Genomic DNA, 25,856 nt, shown 5'->3' on the forward strand with positions numbered 1-25,856 from the left:
GTGCGGGGAGACCGCCCCTGTCAGGCGCGGAAGGCGGGGCTGGCGCTCCTCGGCAGCGCCGCCCTCCGCGGGGAGATTTCGAGAGAGATTGGCTGAGGGGCATGTCGTTGTGAAGTGAGGCGGGTCCCTTGCTCATCAGGATAGGTCCTTCGTGACCCATCGGCTATTCTACGGGGTTCCTTCATGAGGGAGGTAGCCAGAGGCTAATGGCTGATTGGTCTCCCGAGAGCATTCTGGGAGAAGCAACCCTGTCCTCTGCTCTGGGCTGTTCCGTTGCATGCTGGGGATTGTAGTTCTCTACCTCAGGAGTGCCAAGTACAGAGAGAAAAGCAGTTGAGTGGCAGCAGAAAACGTCTCCAAGGTTCTAGTGGGCTAAGAGTTCAGGCCTGTCATAAGCTGCTCGCTTCCAGCTCCGAGACTGTGGCTCAGAGGATGACCTCCAAACCATCCTAAATATCTTTGCAGAAGCTTACGAAAAGCTTGGCCTATCACTCAACATCCAAAAAACTAAAGTGCTGCACCAACAAGTACAAAATAACCACTCTGCAGCACCACAAATCCAACTCAGTGGTGTAATGTTGGAAAATGTTGATCACTTCTCCTACCTAGGCAAAACAAAATAAAAAAATCCTTTCATGTGCATGCACACTTCTTCATATACGGAAAGCTCATACCTATGACAAACCTAGTTGGTCTCTAAGGTGCTACTGGAAGGATTTTTTTATTTTGTTTTTACTGCATCAGACCAACACGGCTACCTACCTGTAACCTACCTAGACCACAAGGGCCAACATTGATGCCAAAATCCAGCATCGCCTGAGCTCTGCAAGTGTGGCTTTCTCCCGATTGAAGTGCAGAGTGTTTGAGGACCGGGACATTTGCAGGGAAACTAAAATGCTTGTTTACAAAGCTATTGTACGGTACTACCAACCTTACTATATGCTTGTGAAACAGACCACTTATAAACGCCATCTCCAACTACTCAAAAGATTCCATCAACGGTGTCTCCAAAAATTTTTACACATCCCTTGGGAAGACAGGCGAACTAATATCAGTGTACTGGAAGAAGCAAAGATCACCAGTGTTGAAGCAATGATTCTTCAACATCAACTTTGTTGGACTGGTCATGTTTTGCGGATGCCTGCTGATCGTATTCCAAAGCAACTACTCTATTCCGAACTTAAAAATGGAAAGCGTAATGCTGGTGGTCAACAAAAGAGGTTTAAAGACTGTCTCAAGGCAAATCTTAAAAAATGTAGTATAAACACTGACAACTGGGAAACACTGGCTTGCAAGCACTCCAGTTGGAGAAAAGCCTTTACCAAAGGTGTCCTGGGCTTTGAAGAAACTCGATCTCAGGACACAAGGGAGAAACACTCTTGGCAAATCCACACCGTGATCAACTCCCACCTGGAAACCAATGTCCCCACCGTGGAGGGGCATGTGGATCTAGAATTGGCCTCCACAGTCACCCATTGTTAAAATCGTGTTTATGGAAGACAATCTTACGCGGCTACGAGTGATCGCCAAAGAAAAAGATCTTACAATGATATGGCAGGGCGGCCATAAACCACAAGGATAATATTTGTAGTATTGGATCGCACTGCAGGGTTGTCATAAACCCTACTAGACTCTCAGTGCCCCATTTCTCCTGAGCCATGGACATCAACACTCTCATCTCTCTGCAACATGTAAATAAAAACACTGGGCATTTTATTCATGACAGGAAGTGTTGGCAGGTGAGCATTCACTTGAAGTGACCAATCTGTGTGGCAAATATTGTCCTGCTTGGGGTAAAACCTCAAGTGTACCATATAGATGTATTTGGGCTCCATTCAAAGGCCCCAGTCCCTCCTTAACACCAAATATGTACCTTTTTTGCTCCCCATTTCTTGTCCCTCCAGAGAGCCAGGGCCCCTTTCTCTTCTACATTGGGAAAGAAAACCTAAATTGTGTGTCCATTAAAATAAAAATAAAAATCCTAGAGTTTCAAATATAAATTGTACCGATTTGCAGAGTTTCACACATTATTTTTACAGGCGCCCCACTTCCCGAAATGGCAATAGGTTTCAGGGGTACTGCTTTCCTGGGTCCAGCTTCCTCTGGAAGGAGAGATCACTGGGTGCTTATGTGAGTTTGCAATGTTTGTATTTACGTACAATTATACAAGATGAGCACAGGAAGAGGCAAACAGCACAGCATTCTTTCCCACAGTAAATTTACTGCCTCACGATCAAATCCCCTGGATCCAGCACTCCCAAGATATAATCGCCCAAATTGCGAGAAGTGAGGTTACAGGGAACCAGGAAGAGGGCCTTCTCGGTAGTGGCGCCCACCCTGTGGAACACCCTCCCTTCAAGGCAATAAGCAACTACAGTATCTTACTTTTAAAAGACATCTGAAGGCAGCCCTGTTTAGGGAAGTTTTTAATGTTTAATGCTGTATTGTGTTTGGGAGCCGCCCAGAGTGGCTGGGAAAACCCAGCCAGATGGGTGGGTTATAAATAATAAATTATTATTGTTGTTTCTTTTCCTTCTGTTTCTCTCTGTGTCTCTCTGCCTCTCTCAAAATGCTTCTGTTGTCCTCTGCATAGGTGATGGATAGGGGTGAAGCAGTCAGAAAAGGCATGTGTAATCTCTTTTGAAATGATTTTCATATTCCCACCATTTCTATTAAACTAGAGCCTGCCCTATCATTTGGCCGAGTGAGGCAACTGCTGTGGGTGGGAGTAAAGCAGGGGCAGCCCCTCCAGCTCTTCCTGTCAGTTGGAGGGCAGCTTTGTGTGCCACATGCCCTCCTTTGCACTCACTAAGTTAGCCTGCTGCCTTGGATGCAGTGGAGGATGCTGACCCATTGCCAGAGCTGAAGTCAGATTCAACTGCCAGAATGTATACATGGGAATGGGGTGGGGATCTTACAGGCAGTGCTTTGTTTCTTCAAAAAAAAAGGTGCCGGTACTCTCTGGGCACAAATTTCCCCCGGGGCCAGGATGGAAAAACAATTACATGTTAAACAAACACATGTTCTACTGAAACTTCATTAAGATCTTGGTACTGTATATAGTTATTACATGGTGCATGATAATTAAATGGCTTGCGGCAATACTATAACTTTTTCAGCGCTCTCAGTACCTGACTATGCGTGCTTATTTTCACCACAGGGTCATACCATCCGACATTCTGCTGGGACACAGGCTTCCTCAATGCTGGGAAGTATTTGTGCAGCTTAGAGAAGGAGGCACGATGCTTTGAAGGGGGTCCAAGAGCCATCCCGCCACCTTCCTAAAGCCCTCCCAGCTTTGGAAAGGAGGCAGCAGGGCTCCAGGATCATGTCGGAGCCTCATGCCTCCTTCCCTAAGCCCAGAAAACATTTGCCCAGCTTAGCTTATGTAGGGAAGGAGGTGCAATGCTCTGACGGGGTCCAAGAGCCCTCCTGTCTCCTCCCCACCCCCCAAAAAAGGTGGTGGAACTGTGTTCTGGCATGTTCAGCACTGCTTAGAACCTGCTTCAAACATCAAAATGTATTGGGCTGGGTCCGGATATCAATTCTAGCCCATAACACTCTTTTACTAATCCTGGAAATCAGAGAGCAAATTCATCAACATTATGCTCCATAACATTTATAGTTAAATATAAATACTTTACTGCACACACACCAGCACTTGTTGGTTTATTTAATAAAAATTTATATACCACTTTATTGTATTGACGCTTTTAAGGTGCTTACAAGAAATATTAAAATTATCATAAGCAACAGTTAAAAACAATAATTAAAATGAATTAAAAGATTAACAGTAAAATAAATTAAAATACATCTACATCTATTTATCTAGGTAGGCTTGCCTAAACAAAAACACAGATGATGAAATGTTGCCTGTACTATACCTACATAAATCTCAACAGAAAGTGATCTGACCATGACAAGGTGCTGTTGTCAGTTTCTCGCACTTTCAGAACACCCTCTTCCTGCCCAGTTGAGAAAAAAGGTCTTGCCCTTCCTCCCAGAAGAGCCCAGAATTAAAATATCCAAAAATTAAAATATCCAAAAACAACCCCAATACAAATGCAGACTGGGAAATAGCTTATTGACAAGAGGGTCTTCAGGTAGGTCCCGAAAAGACAACAGTCCCCCTAATTTTCACAGTGTTTCATTTTCCAGTGATGCACATGCAGCAATGCCATTTCAGGGTTTGGAGGGGGAGATTCCCATCTGAGTTTCAAGCTCTGCCATTTCGGTATATTAACTACGGTATATTTAAAACAATGCATGTTAAAAGTATTTGTCTTGTTGCTTTTAAATGCCTTCTTTGAAAGCCTCCTGCATAAGAAACAGAGAGATAGGTGCATTTGAGATATAATGATATGAGAGTTGACTTAACATCCTAATTGGCAAACCAGTATTGATCCAGGGTTGTTAAAATTGTCTACCAAATGTCTAACTAGTATTGGTTGAGGTTTAATTTCTGGGTCATGGATATTGGTGGTTCTGGAATATTTTTGTGTTTGGGTCTTTTAACTAGGGCTTTTTCCCCAGCTCCGGAACGCACTAGCACTCAGTTCTAACACCTCTCAGGTAGGCGCCACTGCCATTCTAAGAGAACAAGGGAGGTGTTCATGGTGAATTCCGGCACCTCTTTTTCTAGAAAAATAGCACTGCTTTCACCCCTTTTGAGAATTGAGAAGTGGTAGAGGCCTTTGACTCTCAGCCTTCCTCAACCTGGTACTCTCCAGATGTCTTGGACTACAACTTCAATCAGCCTCGACCAGCACAACTGCAGAAGGCTGTCTCACACCTGTAGCCATATGCATTTTCCAACTGTTAGGGTTGTGGCTTGCTGTTGTGACACTGTTCTTGATTTCATTTCATTTTCCTTTCCCCCCATTTTACTTTTAATTTGTATACTGCCTTTCTATATTAGTATACACAAGGCTTTTTACTAGGGTTACCAGACTCAATAGAGAACAGGACTTCTGTGCCTTTAATTGCCCTGATCTCTTTTGAGTCTGGAAACCTTAAAGAGAAACCAGCAGACCCTTTGCTTGGAAATTAAACAAAGGGTCTGTTGGTTTCTCTTTAAGGTTTCCAGACTCAAAAGAGAGCAGGGCAATTAAAGGCACAGAAGTCCTGTCCTCTATTGAGTCTGGCAACCCTACTGTTTACAAGCTGAAGGAACAACAAAATATACAACAAAGATCACACACACCTTATATCAATTTTATCTAATACAAAAAAGTCATCATAAAAACATATCTTTAAAATAAACAATTTATATCAAATAAAGTAACATTCAATAATCCATTACATATACAATAACATTATGTATCAGCAAATAATAAACAAAAATTCACTCTCAACAATTACAATAAATAATTACTAAACTATAATCAGTAAAAGTAACAGCAATTCACAATGAATAAAATACCACAATACATACAAAACCTTGCAAAAGAATCAAGTTGAGAAACAAAGGCACACAAATTACAAAGTTATTTTAAAAAAATATTTCTGAACTCTTCTCTCTTCTCAGATGTTTCTGCTTTTCTTAAAGTCACGGTCTGGGAAAGACTGGAGGGTGGGGCAAGGCAGGTGGGAAAAGCCATTGTCTGATGGCCAGCACAATGTCTCTCCCCCCTCATAATTCTTCCTTCGGAAACACCTCCTTTATGAAGGAGACTCCTAGGGCTGGGGTGTCGAGCAAGCCGGGTGGAAAAAGCCCTTGACTGATGGCCAGCACAAAGTTTCTCCCCCCTCATAATTCTTCCTCTGAAAACACCTCCCGTACAAAGACGACTTCTAGGGCTGGGGCGTCGGGCAAGGCAGGTGGAAAAAACCATCGCCTCATGGCCAGCACAGAGTCTTTCCCCCCTCACATTTCTTCCTCTCAGAACAGCTTCCTTATGAAGAATACGCCTAAAGGTGGGGCTTCGGGCAAGGCAGGTGGGAAAAGCCATTGCCCGATTGCCAGCACAAAGTCTTTCTCGCCTCAATGGATGGTGACTTGCTGCCTTTTCCTCTGCTGTTATTTTCCCTGCTTTTTCTTCCTCTGCTGTTATGCTGTTCAAGCCCCGTAGCAACTCAAACGGCCTTTTCAAAGAGAGATCCAAACTGATCAGGTAATTTGCCAAATATCTGGCCCACTTTGCTGTGATATGGGACCTGGTGACCAGGAAGCTTCTGAAAAGATCTGGATCTCCATCAAGTTCCAGAAGTTTTTGGATTTGGATATCATTCTTAATCTTAGCCAATGCTGGCTCATTGTCATCATAAATCTCCAGTAATGTTTTGCCATCTTCCTCTGTTTCCCTCCATAGCAGATTTCTTCCTTGTCTATCTGCTTCCCTCCTCTGGCTTTCCTCAAGCTTTCTTTGGTATCGGGCTTCATCCAAACATTGCAAAATCCAGCTCAGGCGGCAAGGCCAGCAGTTGGCAAGAACAAGCCAGTCTATCACCTCTCTGATGTCAATTTTTTCCTTATATTTCCAAGGAGCCTCCGATTCCAGCTTGGTGATGGACAAGATGGTCAGGACTGTGTTCACCACCCTCTTCAGTTGCGCAGAGTTCCCTGGAATGTATTCATTATTCATCAGGTGCTTACAAATACTTAACTTTTCGTTACAGCTGGGGTCTTCTAAACCTACTACTGTGATCTTGATGTTGTTTTCTTCACAAGAGTATGCAGCTGGATTCTCATAATCCACCTTCAGAATCTCATTAAACAGCCTTAATTTGTCCTTGGGAGTCATAAGTGGCATGGAGAAGGGCAAGGACACAATTCGGTCTAAGTACATATAGCCATTCGTGCTTTTCTTTTCTTTCTGAATACAATCCACAAGGATGCTTGGATCGGCAGCCAAGATGGAGATAAATGGGGCATCCTTGTTGGAAAGAAGTATGTTTATGGCATCCAGAACATCCACCACTTTGTCCTGAGTGCACCTGTCCAAATTGATGATCTTCAGGACCACCAGGATCTTTCGCTTCTCTATCCATCCCAGGAACTGGAGGAAATTAGCTATGGTTTCCACTTCTTCTTTCACAAAGTTCATGAAGCCCATCTTGGCACTGAGGGTGTCTCTGTCAATTTCTATCTGAAGCTTCTTTTTCAGTGTGTAGTAGAACTTTGTCATTACATGTATGAAAGGAGCGATAAACAGAATAGCCCCTACTAAAGCAGTGGATCCAAAGAGCGACTTTAAATGATCTTCCTTTATCAACATGCTAGCTGCTAGTAAAATAAGAACCAAACCTATTATAACAGGAATGAAGAACTTCACCCATCCTTTAAAAACCCATTTCTTTCTCTTATTTCTTCTCACAGATTGCCCATCAAGGACCATAAAAGTTGTAAAAAGTGCTTTGTTTTTTCCTTCGATTCCGTCAAGCAGTGCTGTAAGAATGCCAGCCCAGATGTGGTCACATCCCACGTACTCCCAGGCATCGAAATGGATGAAGATGTACCGGGTACCTTTGAGTTCTTCAGAACCAGAAGAAGGGTAACATAGAATCATATGCCAAATGAGTGAAAGCAGGGAATACTTTTTTCCATTTTCCTCTCCCTCCGTGGGCATGTGGTCTGTAAAAGAAAACAGAAGCACACCATTTATATTAATCTGTACCCATTATTACTTAATATTGATTTCTCCTGGCCCCAGTTAATTCCACACTCCTCACATCTTGTCTCCTTATCTGGGCTTTCTTTTCTCATGGGAATTGGTGGTACTTACTTTCAATTTCATCTAAGAGTCTTCTTTTGTTTCTTCCCCATGGTGCGTAAAATCCCACTGTCACTGGCGGGTCAATCTCTTGTAGAGTCTTTGCTAGGGCTTTGCAGTAAAGGGCTTGGTGGGTTTCAACTGTGCAATCACAATCCATTTTGCAGGAAAGAAAGCAAAAAGTTACCGTATTATTTTTAAAAAACCAGGTGGATAGCAGCTGCAGTCGGCACCTCCTATTGCAACCACAGGCATGAAATAAAGAGGCATGCCACAGAAGAAGTTAAAGGCAGACTTGGGTGACAAGGGTTTTGCCTTTTAGCAAGCCCAAATTGTTGCATCCACATGAATGACAAGGATCTGAGAAGTAGCACAGGCTCAAACCATGTTGGCAAGAGGCAATCCCACCTCATACAACGCCTACCCATCCAATGCACTGGAGCTCAGTGACTGAACCCAAACTGAGCAGTTTTCTACACCCTCTGACTGACCCAAAACACCATGCTGTGGACACCAGTAAGCACTGTGAGATGCATGTCAGGTGGAACCATAACCGATGTGGGCCCTTAGATGGCCTAACATAAGGCTGGAAAGCTCCAGATGTCAAGTCCACCATGGCCTGTATATCCTTGCAGCCAAAACCCAAAGTGCCAGCAGTAGATGCAGCAACAGTGCAAAAGGATTGTGCGCCAAACTAGGTTACATCCATCCCCAGCCATGTCAAGGCAAGATTTTTAACAGCCCCACACTGCTATTTAATGAGGAACTTCCCATCATGTTGATGAAACAGTGGATTTGCAGGAGGCAGAAGACTGACTTAATGTCACACTTACCCATGAAACAACAACTGGGCAACAACAGTGAACCACGTTGATTGTGCTATCAAAGCAAAAGTAGCAATCTGAACAAAGGTGATCAGAGATCACCTGCCCCTTATGCTGGGACCACTGCTGAATGAGATGGGGGTTGAACCTCCTGCTTCAGGGGCCATGGGGAAGATGTAGCACTGACTGGCTTTAGCATGGAACTAAAGCACCCTGACTACAGCCTCATCCCACCACTGCTGTCACAGGTGATTTGTCTTTCCTGCACAAGGCTTCCTCAGAGGCGCACGTACCATAAAGATCTGAAGAAGCCAGGAGGGAGGTGGGATGGGCTTAAATAGCCCCCTGCTCTGCTTAGCTCACTCTGTGCCAACATGCAATAGCACAGTAGTTTGTGGGTAAAGGCATGTCATGGCCCATTCCTTTGTGGCCACAAAGGCCCACTGCTGCCAGAACCCTGCGGACCGAGCGGCTGAGAGGGGAAAGTGCAGAATACTGATTTAGTAATAATGATGCACCTTCATGGTCTCTCATCAGTGCTTGGTGCTCTGGATCATTCATCCTTGTGGCAAAGCGTCTCAACTTCAGCAGCTGCTCAACTCTGTCAAAAAAGAAATACATAGAATAAATACATTTTTGGGCAGGACACTACTTAAAAGAAGGGTAAGTGGTGATGGGCCGGTAGCCGTGTTGGTCTGAGTCGAAGCAAAATAAAAAAATTCCTTCAGTAGCACCTTAAAGACCAACTAAGTTTATATTTTGGTATGAGCTTTCGTGTGCATGCACACTTCTTCAGATACACCTGGTGATGGGCCGTACTGCTTAAATCACACTAGGATGCTGGCAGTTCCCACCATACCTAGATGTCTTCCCATTCATCTCCAGGCTCAGTTAAAAGGTGCTGGTTAAAGCTAGGATACTTAAGCATTACCTGTACAGCTCAGTGGGTAAGAGCATGGTGCCAAGCTTGCAGGCTTGATCCCTGTACGGGACAGCTACATATTCCTGCTATTGCAGGGGGTTGGACTAGATGATCCTCAAGGTCCCTTCCAACTCTACAATTCTACGATTCTATTACAGTATTTCTTTGGCATTTATGATCCTGACTGCCCCCTGTGGTCAGTGGGTGAGGTGCAGCTGGGAACAAGTAGCACCCTGGTAATGCAGCACCCAGATCAGCCATTCCTAATCTGTGTCCTTCCAGATGTTTTGTAGTACAACTCCCTTTAGCCACAGACAAGATGCTCATGCGGGATAGAAATCCTTGGATATGGTCTGAAGATCTATGAGGCTAAAGCCAAGCTAGACAACGTAGGAATTCTCATGGCTTGGGACTGTGCTGCATTCCCTGATCCATAACATTTATGCAGGTGCATAAATCATCTCTAGATAAGTAAGCTAATCCCACCCTCTCTTCTTTTTTTGCCTTTAAAAAGAATGCACCTTACCTGGAAAGAAACCAACACGAGCATGGACTTGTTTGGATCCTTCAGCTGAAGGCTTGCCACAGATTTAGTGGAGCATGAATAACCCCAGACACTGACTCTTGGCTCTGAATCTCGCAGGCTATATATTAAATGGGATGTGGCTAACCGTGACACAATATGAGCAAGGGCTTTCAACATAATGAAAGGAAACTCGGATTACACCAGCTTGCTTGGTTATAAGTTTGCTTGGCTGTAGTTTCACAGAAAGTAAACAATTATCAGTTCATAAAAAGCCAGTAATTTATTGTTGTCACCATAGGTCTTAATAAAAGTAACCACCACACACAAATGAAAGAGATTTCATAGGATAGTTCATGTAACATTAGTAATATCTTGGGAAGGTGTAGCTTTTCTTTGCACAAGCAAAATAAGCTACTTTTTCAGTAATCACCCTATTATTTGTGGAAAAATCAAGGTATTTGTTTCTTTATTTGCCCAGTGGCAGACCAATGAGAAAGTGACTTGGGGACTTGGATTTTGGTTGCTTGAAAACAGAATAGAAAATGAGGGTTATGTTCAACCTCTTCAAACCTACAAATACAGCACCTCTGAGCAGAGGGAACCTTCCTCAACAGACTACTGCAATGTGCTGTTTGTGGGGCTACCTTTTGAAGACTGTTTGGAAACTGCTGTTAGTGCAGCTAGATTGCTGCTAACTAGCACCTTGCACTGAGAAACTGTTGCCCCCTTGTTCAAGAACTGCACTGGTTTCCCCGAGTGCAGTTCAGAGCTGATGTTTCCCTTCAAAGCTCTACATGGCTTGGGAACCGCCTTGTAGGAATGTCTTCCCCTCGTACTAAACTGCCCTTGTCTTGTGATCCTCTTTGGAGGCCTTCCTCCAGGTGTCCTCACCAACTGAAGGAGGGGTCTGACTCTGACCCCAATGGAGAAGAACTAATATGTGGGTGCCACCCCATTTATTGAACACTTTCTCATCTTTGGAGTGTGGCATGAAGGACTCTTGACTTTTAATACAGTACTCAGTTCGGTCTCTGGTTTATACTATTGATTATTCTATTAGCATTGATTATTCTATTAGCATTTTGTTAATATGTTATTAGTGAATAGGAATTTCACCCTGAATTAGGAGAGTCGCTCATCACTTGAATTGACAGGAAGCAGGTGCATGAGTTTATTGCTCATACTAAAATGAAGGAACAAGCTATTGCGCAGCTAACCACACTAGAGGTAGTGATCTTGGCAGCCAGGGAAAGGAACAAACGCATTGTTTTTGTCCTTTATAACTGGTAATCCTTCCTCCTTAGCATTTTCCTCGAGGTGGGGATATGAGTCTTTTCCGAGGAACTCTTAGGTCTGAAAAGATGACACTTACCTCATGAGTTCTACTCTGTCCTCTAAGGAAAGGGTCTGTTTTATTGGCTAAGTGTTAATGATATAATGAGTCAAATCTCACTCATGAAGACTTGGCACAAGAATGAAATTCCAATGCTGAGAATGTGTGTGTATGAATTCCCAGCAGAGCTGTTTAGAGTGGTAAACCGGCTGGTCCAGATTGGTGTGGTATCATTAACAGTCAATAGCCTGCTGGGAGAGACCGGTGAATCACTTTCAGGGTAAAATACCTAAACCCATGCTGAACTTGATGCCACAATGGGTTCAGGTTTATTGAAAGTCTCTGGAGCATCAGGGAATTACAGGTGTGAACAGGATCCTTGCACAGTGAGGCCGTAGCTACCACATTGAAGAGACAGTGGGGTCTTCCTAGCATCCAGAGGTTTTTGAGAACTACTGTCCACTCTCTAATATTCCTTTCCTCAGCAAGTTGATCAAGAGGATGGTGGCTGCCCAGCCGCAGGTATGCCTGTAAGAAGTTGATTATCTAGCTCCATCCCAGTCTGGTTTCAGACCTGGTTCTGGCAGCAAATCAGTCTTGGTCACTCTGACTGATGACCTCTCTTGGGAGAGAGAGAGAAAGGGAATGCAACCCTGAAGGCACTGTACTGCAATGGTTTCATACCTACCTGCAGGGTCAGTACCAGGAACTAGTACTAGGCGATTGTTGCTTGGCTCCATGGTTTTTGGACTGTGGGGTCCCGCCAGGGTCCATTCTGTCTCCTTGCAATTTAATATCTATATGAAACCATTGGGAGCAGTTGTCTGGGGATTTGGAGTGTGGTGTCAACTGTATGCTGAAGGCAGGCAGCTCTTATCTCCCCATTCCATCAGAAGGAGGCAGGGATGAACTGGATGGGAGCCAGTAAAATGAGGCTGAATCCTGATGAGACGGAAGAGATTTGGGTGAATGGTTCTCCTATCCAGGAACTAGGTACACATCCTGCTCTGCAAAGGATTACACTTCCTTGAAGGGCCAGGTTTGTAAATTGTCTCAGGAGCCCTTAAAGCTAGGAGTGGTTTACATAGAAGTCTTAAAGATTGTCATGAACTGGCTGGATGCAGAGGAGTGGTGAGAGGCACCAGCTGGGGAACGCCCAAGTGAACCCCCAAAGGAAGAAGGCTCAGAGCTTGGGGCGGGGTGACGATTAGAGCGAGAAGAGGGAGCAGGCTGGAAGGAGTACGTGTTGGAACCTGGAGAGGTAACAGGATTTAGTGAGCAGGAAGAGTCTGGGGCAGAGAGCAGTTCTGAAGCAGAGGCTGGAGAGAAGAAGGGACCAAGAGGCAGAGATGAATCAGACTGGGGAAGGAGCAAGGGGGCCTCCCCCCTTGCTGCAACCAGCTCCCCTCCACCCTGGTCTCCCAAAACCAGAAGAGGTATGAAGAGGGAGGAGCAAAGGCAGACAAGGTGTCAGAGTCTCAGATTGCTTGGGAAGGACCTGAGGGAGCAGGAGACTTACCGTAATTGAGCTGTGGGAAGGCGGTGATTGTCAGCCCTCACAACTGCCTCATTGGGGCAAGATTTACTGGGAAGAGTTGCTGTACTCACTGGGCCTGGCCTCCTGAGCTGTTTTGTTTCTTTGAATAAAGAGAGTTAGCTTCACTGACACTGTGTGAGTTAATTGCTGAACTGCTCCTGACAACCACTCTGAGAAGTATCAATAAAATATATGTACAGGTAATAAAACCATTGAACTAAGCTCCAAGAGAATAAAAAAAAAATGTGGACCGCTGCATCTCCCCACCACTGGCCTACTTAGTGCAAGATGGTTCTTGAGTAGGCCTGTGGGGACAGTGCAAGAGGTGGTAACATCTCAGCTGGACCACTGGGAGCTGATGGGCAGCTCTGCCTTCCCCACTTTTTTTTGCTGTAATTCACCCTGGAAATACTTGCATTGAAGGGCGGCATATAAAGTATAGGAACAAACAACTCCTTCCTATGAAATTCTAATTCTAGTTAAGTCACTGTGGCTGTTCCCTCTGCCTTTCATCCCACCTCACTCCCACATTTGCTGGCACTGGGGTGGTCAGTTGCCCACCCAGCTGCATACTACTCACTCCCTTCGTCACAGGTCTTGTTGGTCTCCAGGAGCAGAGAGGAAGGAGCCAAATGAGGCAGCTGTGGCTCAGGCAAGCTATTACGCATTTTTCTTGACTCATCCTGGCAAAGAACCCTGTAAGGCAGTCTGATAATTATCTACTTATTTCATAACAACAGTAGCGTTTCAGTGTTCAAAGCACTCTGTTTATTGCCTTGGTTCTTCCTTAGGACTGACCAATATCTGTCTATTATTTATTGAATACTGAAATAGTATGGGGTTATGGAAGTTGTGGTACAACATCTGGAGGGCCACAGGTTCTCTATTCCTATTCTAAACCGGATCCCACGTAAGATGGACTGTGTTCTTTAGCTAACAATCATTAGGTGACACTATACAATTTGGCTGCGATTGACTGTTTCACCCTCCATACACCACCTAAATCTAATAACCAGCTTTGGTGATGTAGACATCTGTTCTCCTCTTTACAACTACTTTCTGCCTAAAGGAGACGTGTTTCATTTAAGGCAGGGATGAGGTGCCTGTGGCCCTGTTTTTGAATGACAGCTCCCATCATCCTAGACCATTCATTGTGCTGCCTGTGGACTATTGGGGGTTGGGAGTCTAACAGCATCTGGGGGGGCACAGCTTCCCCAAACCTGGCTTAATACATGAGACTGATCTGGGTAACAGCAAGGCTTAACGTTTTCAAATATGGCGGTCAGCCATTGTTGCTTTTATGCCAGGTATAAGCTGCTACCTGATCTAATCTGCAACCTCTATCTTCAAATTGCGTCTATATCCAGACCTCAAGAGTTCAACATTCAGCCTAGTTGTTTCTAGGGTGGGGGAGGGTGGGTCTGATCCCTTCCAACCCTGCTTTGTGTACCATCAACCCTGATGGAAGAGTTTTGCAGAACTCAAAACCTTGCACATCATTTTGCAACATTTTTGACGGTCCCAATTACGTTATTGCCCAATGGCCTATTTTTTGGGGGGGGTATTAAAGTTTAAAATCTATTTGTTTTTGGTTTTGATTCAGAAAGCAGAGTTCTGGGATATATACAGTCTCTTTGCTAAGGTTGCTACCATCTGATATGAGGCAGATATGGTGGGGGTGGGTACTGATTTGAAACAGTTAACTCTCCGTTTGCGGGGTTGGGGCACTATTTTGAATGATGTAAAGTTTTAAAGGAAATTTATTTTCCTTTAATTTCCTAAGGAAATTTCCTTTAATTTGTTAAGGAAACCAGCCTTTAATTTGTTAAGGAAATCAGTCACCTCATGAGAAGAGAAGACTCCATGGAAAAGACCCTGATGCTGGGAAAGATGAAGGGCACAAGGAGAAGGGGACGACAGAGGACGAGATGGTTGGACAGTGTTCTCGAAGCTACCAACATGAGTTTGACCAAACTGCAGGAGGCAGTGGAAGTCAGGAGTGCCTGGCGTGCTCTGGTCCATGGGGTCACGAAGAGTCGGACACGACTGAACAACAACAAAAGTTTTAAATACTATAAAAAGGGAGAAACGGATGTGCTTGTACTTACAAGAAACCCACCATAAGAGGCCCACCGATTGTTTGCTTAAACATCAAGGGCACAGTGTGCAATTCACCTCTCCAAGTTCATCGAAATCACTAGGAGGCATGGGGCTCCAGCAGATGATGGCAGTTGTCTCATATTTGTTAAAGAATATGTGCTTCAATTTACAACCCTAATTCAGGTCAACAGCCATTTGACAACCTTTAAGATGGGATAAATGTTGATATTGGGTGAATTGAAAGTGACAGGAGACTCCTGTGTGCATTAGAAAAGGAAGTGCATCCTGGGATGTTTGGGATCTACTACTGGACACGGGTGGCGCTGTGGGTTAAACGAAAGAGCCTAGGCCTTGCTGATCAGAAGGTTGGCGGTTCGAATCTCTGCAACGGGGTGAGCTCCCATTGTTCAGTCCCAGCTTCTGCCAACCCTAGCAGTTCAAAAACATGCAGTGCAAGTAGATAAATAGATACCGCTCCGGCGGGAAGGTAAACGGCGTTTCCGTGTGCTGCTCTGGTTCACCAGAAGCGGTTTAGTCATGCTGGCCACATGACCCAGAAGCTGTATGGCAGCTCCCTCGGCCAGTAAAGCGAGATGAGCACCGCAACACCAGAGTCGTCCGCAACTGGACCTAATGGTCAGGGGTACCTTTACCTTTAGCTTTACTGGGCTTAAGGGACACGGGTGGTGCTGTCGTGTAAACCACTGAGCCTTCACTTGCCGATTGGAAGGTCGGCGGTTCGAATCCCCACGACAGGGTGAGCTCCCATTGCTCAGTCCCAGCTCCTGCCCAACTAGCAGTTTGAAAGCATGTCAAAGTGCAGGTAGATAAATAGGTACTGCTCCGGCGGGAAGGTAAACAGCGTTTCCGTGCGCTGCTCTGGTTTCGCCAGAAGCGGCTTAGTCATGCTGGCCACATGACCCGGAAGCTGTCTGGGAACAAATGCTGGCTCCCTCAGCCAGTAAAGCGAGATGAGCGCCGCAACCCCAGAGTCGTTTGCGACTGGACTTAACTGTCGGGGTCCTTTACCTTTACCTTTTACTGGGCTTACCGGTAAACATTTTGAGGAACATGCTTTAGTGGGCACCTGGCGCCACCTACAGCATGGAGAGCATAATCACACATTTTTCTCTCCTGGGCATGCTGTTCACACAAGAATCTATTTTATACTGATTTTCTCCAGTCTGGTGTCGAGGGTGGAAATAGCAGAGAGGGGTCCAAGGAGGCATCTGACCACGCCATGCTTAAAACACTGCTGTGGAGAGATGATTCACACCCCACACCCCACATAGACTTTGTTAACTAAATGAGTTCATTGTGAAAGAAAATATATACGTAGGCTTTATTTAAACTTTACATAGGGGACAATATGCACCTGCATTTTAAGCATCTTACTTTGCCAGCTTTTATTAGCACCATGGCTTGTAATAGCTGGATACTGAAATTTATTTGAAATTTACCGTATTTTCCCCTGTATAAGACACTCCCATGCATAAGACGCCCCCATGTATAAGATGCCCCCTACTTTTGGGGACCCCAAATTTAGAAAATGGGCCTATGTACTATCCGTGTATAAGACGGCCCCCGATTTTTAACCTTTTTTTAAAGTAATAAAACCTAGTCTTATACCTAGTCAAGAACGAATAGATTAAAAAAACAGTTTCTATCCAAGAGCTATAACCATCTTAAATGCTGTAACTAAATAATATGATCTTGGGGAGTTGTGATGGGTATGTATGTATGTATGTGAGTGTGTGGCTGTAATTGTGTTTTTGTTTTGTTCTTATGGGATGGCATTCAATTTCGTTGTACTATGTACAATGACAATAAAGTTATCTATCTATCTATCTACACGGAAAAGTACAGTACAGTATATAGGTTGTGACACTGGGGAATGAAACAAAAAAACACATGTTGGTTGGATTGGCATGTCTTTATTAAGTATAGCGCAAAATATAATGTGGGACATCTTCTACATTCATTATTTTTTTCTCTTTTTGGTTCCTGTAGTTTTCTGGTTTCACACATTATTGTTACAAGTTTCCCACTCCAAATGACAATAAATTTCAGGGACGGTGCCTTTCTGGGTTCAGCTCCAACAGGAAGGATAAATCACTGGAGACTGATGGCAGTTCGTAATATTTGGATATATTTACAAAAATACAAGTTGCGCATAGGTGAAAGCAAACAGCATAATATTCCAGCCCACAGCAAATCAACTGCCTCACATCAAATCAAGTATTCCCAATAATATATTTCCCCCACGTTTGCTCATTCTGGTTTCCACCCTTAAACATACAGCCCTGAATATATTTAAATGGGTTATAGAATTATAGGTTTACTTGAGAAGAAGTTTGGTTCATACCTCACCATTTCCCACCAGTCCAATATAAAGTAGCATCTTGAGCCCGGATTCTGTTTTACCCAGTTCTTAGTATATTTAACATGTTTTTAGTTCTTATCGATGTTTTAAATATTTTTATTTTTATAGTTTTGCAGCTTTGTTGTTTGTCACCCTAGGGCCTTTGGGAGGAATGTGGGATAGAAATTTAATGAATAATTGGAATAAATAGAAACACAAATATCAGCCAAACTTTTCAAAGAGGAACCAAGACAATGAAGAAATGCTTTGAACTCTGAAATACTATTACTATTAAAGAATGATACATAAAGATACATTTTTATTGACACAAGAGTTTTATGTAAGCTACTCTGAGGATTGCCTGAAAGGTGTTAATAAAAACCTTAAATAAATCAATGAAAGATAAAAATGAAAGATAAAAATGCAGAATAATAGCAACAATACAATCTCAAGAAACAGATAGCAGCATAACAATAAAAGATAAAATAAGTTAAATAAGTTAAATATTAAAGTAGACCAGATCTTTCCAAACTCTGTGTCACGACACGTGAGTGTGTTGGCTGCAGTGTGTAGGTGTGTTGTGTGAATGCTCTCCACGTTCCTCCTCGGGCTGGAAAGGGGTTAGTTTAACCCAGGCTTCCCCAAACTAAGACCTGCAGGCCGGATGCAGCCTGCAAGGCTCATTTATGCTGCTGCTGCTGCCTGCTCTCACCGGCACGGCACGGCTGCCCACTTCCAGGTCGCCGGAGCATAGGAAATAGCTTGTGCGCATGCGCAAGCGTGATTTCCAGCACACTTCCGCGCCGGAGGAGGCCCATGTGCACAAACTATTTCCAGTGCACACGCGACCCGGAAGTGCGCCGGAAATTGCATGGACGCACACTCCGGCCCACAGTGCAATTGGCACTGGTGGCACTGGCCCTCGGCAAGGTCAGTTTGGGGACCCCTGCTTTAACCTCTAGTTTGCTAGTAAAACTGAACTAATGTGTTGTGAAATGATGCATGTCTAAAAAGCGTGTCATCAAGCTGAAAAGTTCGGAAAGCTCTGAAGTAGACTCCTGGAGGCCGGGAGTCCAAAACCATATAGAGCAGGCATCCCCAAACTGCGGCCCTCCAGATGTTTTGGCCTACAACTCCCATGATCCCTAGCTAACAGGACCAGTGGTTGGGGAAGATGGGAATTGTAGTCCAAAACATCTGGAGGGCCAAAGTTTGGGGATGCCTAATCTAGAGGGCCACAGGTTCAAAGCCTAATGCTTTCAGAAATAGGTATCCACCTCTGCTGCTTTCCTCAAAATCTTAGTTATGACCTAATACCTGACCTAGTCAGCAGTCTCCACCTTCACACCGAGTCTATATGCAGACCTCTAGAAGTCAACATCCAACCTGTTTTTGGGTGGGTTTCTTCTCCCTTCCAATTCTGCTTTGAGTCTGTTCTGTAAGATACAGAGCAAAAGGTGCTTTTGGGAAGAAATGCTAAGAGAGCCGACAGCGTCCTAACTGGCAAACCAGGATTGTTCCAAAGTTGTTAAATGTTTCTACCATTGAAATGGCAAACTAGTATTAGTTGAGGTTACGTTTGCGGTTCATGGATATTGGTGGTTTTCAGGTAATTTAGTGTTTTGTTCCGGTACTCTTTTGAGTACAGGAAGCCCACAACTTATGCACATTTATTTTGTGTATATTCAGCTTTATGGTGTGGCAAAAAATAAATAAATTAAAAGGCGAGTGGAAAGGGGGCAGGGTTCTGGGGGGCGGATGGCTTTGGTAATCCCACAATACGTGATTTTGGCTTTATTTGTGAACATTGGTAACCCCCTAGTAATTGTGGATTTACAGTAATTATAAATGGCAAAGATAATCAAATCGCTTAGCTCAGCCTAGTGCCATCTAGATACAACTTCCACCAGTCTGTCTAGCACAGCTGAGGAGGACTATCTTGGCTGCTAAGCATATTTGATTTGTTTTCAAATCAAATCATTTTTTTTTATTGCATTAGCTGGTTGGCCATAGCACATAACACATAAAACATTTAAAAAAAAAAAACCCTAGCGGTAACCTACCGCTAATATACAGAGGATGTATCGAGAACACTTACAAAACATCGGATAGAAAAACATGCGATATAAAACAGAATTTGGTAAAAACTAGGATGCATCATGTGTGTTTTGTCCATTGGAGAATGTTTAGTGAAATCTGCGTCTAGAGAAAATTAGCCAGTCGAGAGAGCTCTGCGTTTCAGGGCCTGCAAGATATAGATGGCCACTCCGCAGGTAACCCTGGGGTTAGCGTCCACCAATAGAAATTTCATGCGGTCATCTTCCAAGGCGATAAGCGAAGGAATTAGTATGAGGAGCCTTGGTCTTATTGCGTCGTATAGGGGGCAGTGAAAGAAAAAATGGATAAAATCCTCTATCTTTCCCTTGTTGCATGGGCAGAGTCGGAGATCGGGGGGAGTACTGGAAATACTTTGACCATCTCATGAGAAGAAAAGAATCCTTGGAAAAGACCCTGATGTTGGGAATGATTGAGGGCACTAGGAGAAGGGGACGATAGAGGACGAGATGGTTGGACAGTGTTCTCGAAGCTATGAACATGAGTTTGACCAAACTGCGGGAGGCAGTGCAAGAGAGGAGTGCCTGGCATGCTATGGTCCATGGGGTCACGAAGAGTCGGACACGACAAAACGACTAAACTTCTGGAACTGGATGGAGATCCAGATCTTTTCAGAAACTTCGTGGCCACCAGGTCCCAGATCACAGCAAAGTGGGCGAGATATTTGGCAAATTTCCTGGTCAGTTTGGATTTCTCTTTGAAAAGGCCATTTGAGTTGCTACGGGGCCTGAACAGCAGAACAGCAGAGGAAGAAACAAGTCATTAGTATGAAAGCTCATACTAATGACAAACTTAGTTGGTCTCTAAGGTGCTGCTGGAAGGATTTTTGTTTGTTTGTTTCGACTACGTCAGACCAACACGGCTACCTACCTGTAACTACATCTCATCCTCTGTCGTCCCCTTCTCCTTGTGCCCTCCATCTTTCCCAACACCAGGGTCTTTTCCAGGGAGTCTTCTCTTCTCTTGAGGTGGCCAAAGTATTGGAGCCTTCCTTCCAGTGATCACTCAGGGCTGATTTGCTTCAGAATGGATAGGTTTGATCTTCTTGCAGTCCATGGGACTCTCAAGAGTCTCCTCCAGCACCATAATTCAAAAGCATCAATTCTTTGGTGATCAGCCTTCCTTACGGTCCAGCTCTCACTTCCATACATCACTACTGGGAAAACCTGTATCTGGCTTATGTTGCAGCTATTATGATCACTCCATTTACCTTCTTTTCTTAATGATAGACCTATTGCTGAACAAGAATTTCAAACTGGCTTAAGATATTCTTTCATCATTTGGATGGACTGGAAAGAGGTGCATTATTTTCTTGCTCGTACTAAAAGTTAGGGATTTATGGGGTGTTAGGGGAGGGGTAGTACCTCTGGTGGGTAATACATTATGCTCCTTCTGGGGTAGTTTGTCCACCTTGGTCCCCACCCTGCACTCAGCTCTCACATGGGACTCCTAGAATTATCAGAATGCAACGGCCCAGGAATGGCTTTGATTGGCCAGCTAAACTAGGTAGGGGTAGCCAATGGGTCTCAAATCCAGTTAGAGACCCCCCCCTGCATGCCAAGACCAATAATGAGTCCAATTGTCAAGGCAGCAATTTCTGCACATACTGTAGAGGGAAGTGAGGGGCAGATGGGGCATACCCATCTGAGAAGGGAGTCCATCTAGAAGGACAACTCTGACCTCTGCTGCCTTGCGGGATATCTTTGGGAGAAAAGAAGGCTAAGGTGAAACTTTACACAAATTCGGAGATGGGTCTCTGAGAAGGTTGGATGCAGTTGCATAAGAAGGAGGGGTGCGGTGGGTGCTGACTGCCCCGGGTGTCATCACTGAGGGGGGTGACCGCGGGGCCTGGCCTGCAGCGCACCAGAACCACACATCTCTCCTGGGGAGTGATGCGGTGGCTCGGGCACTTGCACACTCTGCTCTGCCCGAAACAGCAATGTGGGGCTTGCGGACTCCGTGGCAGTTCCACGCAGTGTGCTCTGCTCCAGCTTGCCCTGCTCCCGGGTGCAGGGCATTTGCGCCGCCCCAGGCACCCAAGGAGCTAGCTACGTCACTGGTTGGATGACGCCTTGTACACCTTCTTACTGCAACCCAGCTGGTGCTTTGCTTTCCTTTGGACCCCATCGGTGAGACTGAGAGGGTAGTCTTGTTGTCTGGGCATCCCAGGACTTCCAGACACACTGCCCAGACTTGTGCCCTGGGAAGGTCACTTCAGTGCTGCTAGCGGAGCGGTTTGACTTCACCCAGTGGTGGACCTTGTGGTCTCAAATTCCAGGGGTACCCTACAGGTGAAACTCGGGAAATTAGAATATCGTCGAAAAGTGCATTTATTTCAGTAATGCAACTTATTATTTTTTTATTTTTAATTTTAATTTTTACAAATGCTTTCTTTTGGAAATTCCACAGTAATAAAACAAATAATTACAATAATATAAAAATAAACAAAAATAAATATTGCTATTACATTTCATTAATTACATTCCATTCCATTTAGAATTGACCCGCCTAACGACAAATAATTACAATTACAACAAATAAACGCTTGGCATATCTTGCTTTGCATGTCATGCATCTATCTCATATATTGGTTTCACCCTTTAAGTTGCATTACTGAAATAAATGCACTTTTCGACGATATTATAATTTTCCGAGTTTCACCTGTATGTGATGCCAACATTATGTAGGCTTACCTCCACCTTTCTCCTTCCATTCTACATCATAGTTGCAGTGCCCCTTGCAGAGCCTCCAAGGCTCCACGCCATGGGCGTACCCAGGATCAAAACTAGGGGGGGGGCAAGGGGAGGGGCCAAGGCACGGAAGGGGAGGGGCCACAAAGTGGGCGGGAACGGCGAACTCGCGCTCCGCCGGGCTGTGCCCCTCCCTAGAAGCAGGGCTGGTGGGCGGAGGCGGAGCCCAGCCCAGCGGAGCGCGAGTTCGGCGTTCCCGCCCACCGCTCCGCGCTCCCTGGTTCCCCGCCGCGCTTGGCCTTGCCTGAGGGCGCGCCGGGGAGCTGGAGGGAGGGTGCGGCGCGGCGCGGCGGGAATGGCGAACTCGCGCTCCGCCGGGCTGTGCTCCGCCTCTGCCCACCAGCCCTGCTTCTAGAATAGGGCAGCTGCCCTAACTTGCCCCGTGGTGGGTACGCCCTTGCTCCACGCCCAGTGTGACAAAACCAGCCGCGCTGCCCTAAATCTGCCTCTGCTTCACCCACAGAGGCACACTCCATTGTCTCTCAAGACAGATGGATGCCAACAGCACAAATTAAGGAACATGCTATTGCACAGCATTTGAGAAAGTGATCTTGGCAGCCAGGGACTGTATACACCCTGTATAGTTGGTACTCCTCTCTGGCATAATATTTCGGGGAGAGGAGTAGGCTTTTCTCAGGAAATCTTACAACTGAAAAGTTGGCACATACCTAACCAATTCCGCCTTGCTTCTAAGGAAAAGCCCTGCCTTCTTTGCAAGGTGTAAATGCTGTTAGTGAGCCCAATAGCTGGTGCTTCACTGGGGCTATTTCAAGAAGCTCAGTGGGTGTGTAATAGGCAGGAAGATGCAAAGTAGGCAGTTATTGTTTTGAAGTGTCAATATCAGTGGTTCCCAACCTTCTTTTGGCTGTGCCCCACCTAAGCATCTCTGAAATCCTGATCCCCCACTCCTGGTACAGTATATAATTTAGGAAGCCTAAAAGGCCATGAACTGTTAATAACTCATTCTTGAATCTTCCCCCTTAAAAAGCAAATTGCCCCCCCCGTGGGGTGTGTGCTCCACGTTGGGAACCACGGGTCTATATGAAAGCATTGGTTGTGTAGCAGCCACAAATGCTTCCATTTCCTTCTGACTTCTGGGATTATTAGAAAATTTTGACCTTTTAATTCTTGATCCAAGTGCAGTTTTTCTCTTGGATAGCTCTATCAGTAGAGCATAATAATAATAATAATAATAATAATAATAATAATAATATATTATTTATACCCTGCCCATCTGGCTGGGTTTCCCCAGCCACTCTGGGCGGCTTCCAACAGAAGAATAAAATAAAAGATTAAAAGCCTCCCTAAACAGGGCTGCCTTCAGCATGAGACTCTTAATCTCAGGGTCATGGGATCTAGCCCCACATTGGGCAAAAGATTCCTGCATTGCAGGGGGTTGGACTAGATGACCCTTGTGCTCCCTTCCAGATCTATGATTCTATGATCCTATGATGCTCCACCATTTTGAATCAAGAGGAGTTCTGACAATGAGACGATTTCAATACCTTATAAAAATATTCAAAGTATAATATGCAATGAATCATTGTTGTTGTTGTTGTTGTTGTTGTCATTTAGTTGTGTCTGACTCTTCGTGACCCCATGGACCAGAGCATGCCAGGAACTCCTGTCTTCCACTGCCTCCCGCAGTTTGGTCAAAATCATGTTCGTAGCTTCGAGAACACTGTCCAACCATCTCTTCCTCTGTCATCCCCTTCTCCTTGTGCCCTCAATCTTTCCCAACATCAGGGTCTTTTCATTGTCAATAAGAATCAAATAAATAAGTTGGAGAAAGAAGAGAGCCAGTGAAAGGGAGAAACGCAGCAGATGAGCCATGGGAAGGAAATACTTTCAACTTTCAGACCTAGAAATGGAAAAGTGCTGCTTTTGCCTGGTGGTGAAATGCTGGTTGGGTGGGGAAAGGGCCACTCCAGGGTCCAGGAGGGAGTCCCCAAGACCCTTGGGTCACTCTTCAAAAGGCTCACTCCTGTGGATATGCCCCACAGTATTCTCTGTAATGGGAGCTGCAGCAGAACCCCTAAGGGACTTCTTCAAGCAGGGAGGGGAAAGCCATGGCACTCCAGGTGTTCTTGTGACTATAGCCTCCATCATCCCAAGGCACTGGCCACCTTGGTTGGGGCTGATGGGAGGTGAGAGTCAGTCCTCATCTGAAAGGCCACAGCTCCCTCGTCTTTGCCTTGAAGGACTGATATGTTTGTACAGAAGCCTAAGACGACCAAGATCAGAAAACACCAGGGATGTAAAGTTTACACACACAAACACCCCGCCCATCACAGGGGGGTATCATTCCAGTTCAGAAAAGGCAAATGGGTGGTAGGAATTCCATTGCTACTGCTACAAAAGTTGGGTGCCTCCCCCTTTCTCTGGCAAGCGGTGGTGAGAGCTCATGGGGTTCCCGGCACTCACCCAGGGCCTGTGTTCCTTTGGAGAACTGAGACATGGCAGAGACTGTTGAAGCTTCAAGAAATATGGTTCATTCATCCATTTACATCTTCAGTCTGCATGCAGGGGGTCCAGATCTTACAGCACGGTCATTTCAAGAGGGGCTTGTAACCCACAGCAGTGCAGCCCTGGAGTCCAAGGCATCTCTTCCAGATAGCCTTCAGCCAGCTTGCCCAAGATGGATCCCAGTTGGTTTTTTTCCTCTCCCCCCTTTTTTTCCCAGGACAGCTTGCTAAGGACTCTCTTTTCCTGTCATCCCCCATCCAGTTACCTTGGCAACCTTCCAAACCCGTGTCTCTGTTCAGGGAGGGGGGCAGTTCTATTGCATTGCCAATGGCCCTGTATTGTTTCTTGATGGCCCTAGTTTGGCCAGGTTGTTTTTTAAATAGGCCAGCTCAGGAATTCCTCTGCAGCTTGTATTTCTCCCTTCGCATCCCAAATAGTAAAAAAATCCTACCATTTATTAATTCCTGGGGTTTAGGGTGCAAAAAATGGAGCCCTGTTTATACTGAAAATAACTTTCCTGCATCAAATGAAGGAGATGATGAAGCTGGCCTAGAAAATCCTTCCTATAATTTTGAAGGAAAATGTCATAAAGCCACTTTAAATTCTTTAATTGCAATGCTTCAGCCGCCAGCCATTTTTTAGGTAAAGACTGTGCAGCCTTTCACTGCAATCCTAAGCATTTTTACTCAGTACTAGGTCCCACTGAGTTCAATAGAATTTACTCTCTGGTATGTTCCTGATCATTCTCACAGTTTCCATTATCATTATTATATCCCGCAATTTTTCCCTGACAGGGACTCAAGGCAGTTTACAGCTAAAATTTCATTGCATTGCATTCATCTGTGGAAGGTGTTGGTGATCCCTTCCTTCGCACTTTTATTTTTTCTTTACAACAATTCTGTCAGGTAGCTTAGGCTGAGAGGTTGTAATTGGCCCAAGGTGACAGATGTAGATGTGTTTAAGACGTCTATGTGTGTGGCGAGCTCAAACACGGGAGAAGGTTTCTGATTTAGAATAGAATGTCCCTATTTTCTTCGGCAAAATGTTGGAGGGCATGGAACTGTAGTTTGTTAAGGGCACTGGGAATTGTAGCTCTGTTAGGAGTATGGTAAACTAATTTTCCAGGCTTCTCTGGGGAAAGCTATGTGCTTTAAATGGACCGCATGGAAGGTCCTAGATTGGTAAAAATTAGCCTGGAGAATCATGCCA

General features: G+C 44.9%; 1 protein-coding gene across 1 annotated transcript; it reads right to left on the reverse strand.

Annotated features, from left to right (window-relative positions):
* Nucleotides 1-5,474: 5,474 nt before the first annotated feature.
* LOC118087252 (NTPase KAP family P-loop domain-containing protein 1-like) lies at nucleotides 5,475-10,213 on the reverse strand. The gene is made up of 4 exons (XM_035119723.2): nucleotides 9,985-10,213; nucleotides 9,055-9,137; nucleotides 7,725-7,853; nucleotides 5,475-7,573 (listed from the first exon to the last, which is right to left on the reverse strand). Exons 2-4 carry the CDS (start codon nucleotides 9,095-9,097, stop codon nucleotides 5,487-5,489), a joined length of 2,259 nt encoding a protein of 752 aa, XP_034975614.2. The 5' UTR covers nucleotides 9,098-9,137; nucleotides 9,985-10,213; the 3' UTR covers nucleotides 5,475-5,486.
* Between the last annotated feature and the right edge of the window lie 15,643 nt (nucleotides 10,214-25,856).

This window comes from Zootoca vivipara, chromosome 6 (genome assembly GCF_963506605.1).
Source record: "Zootoca vivipara chromosome 6, rZooViv1.1, whole genome shotgun sequence".
Taxonomy (NCBI): domain Eukaryota; kingdom Metazoa; phylum Chordata; class Lepidosauria; order Squamata; family Lacertidae; genus Zootoca; species Zootoca vivipara.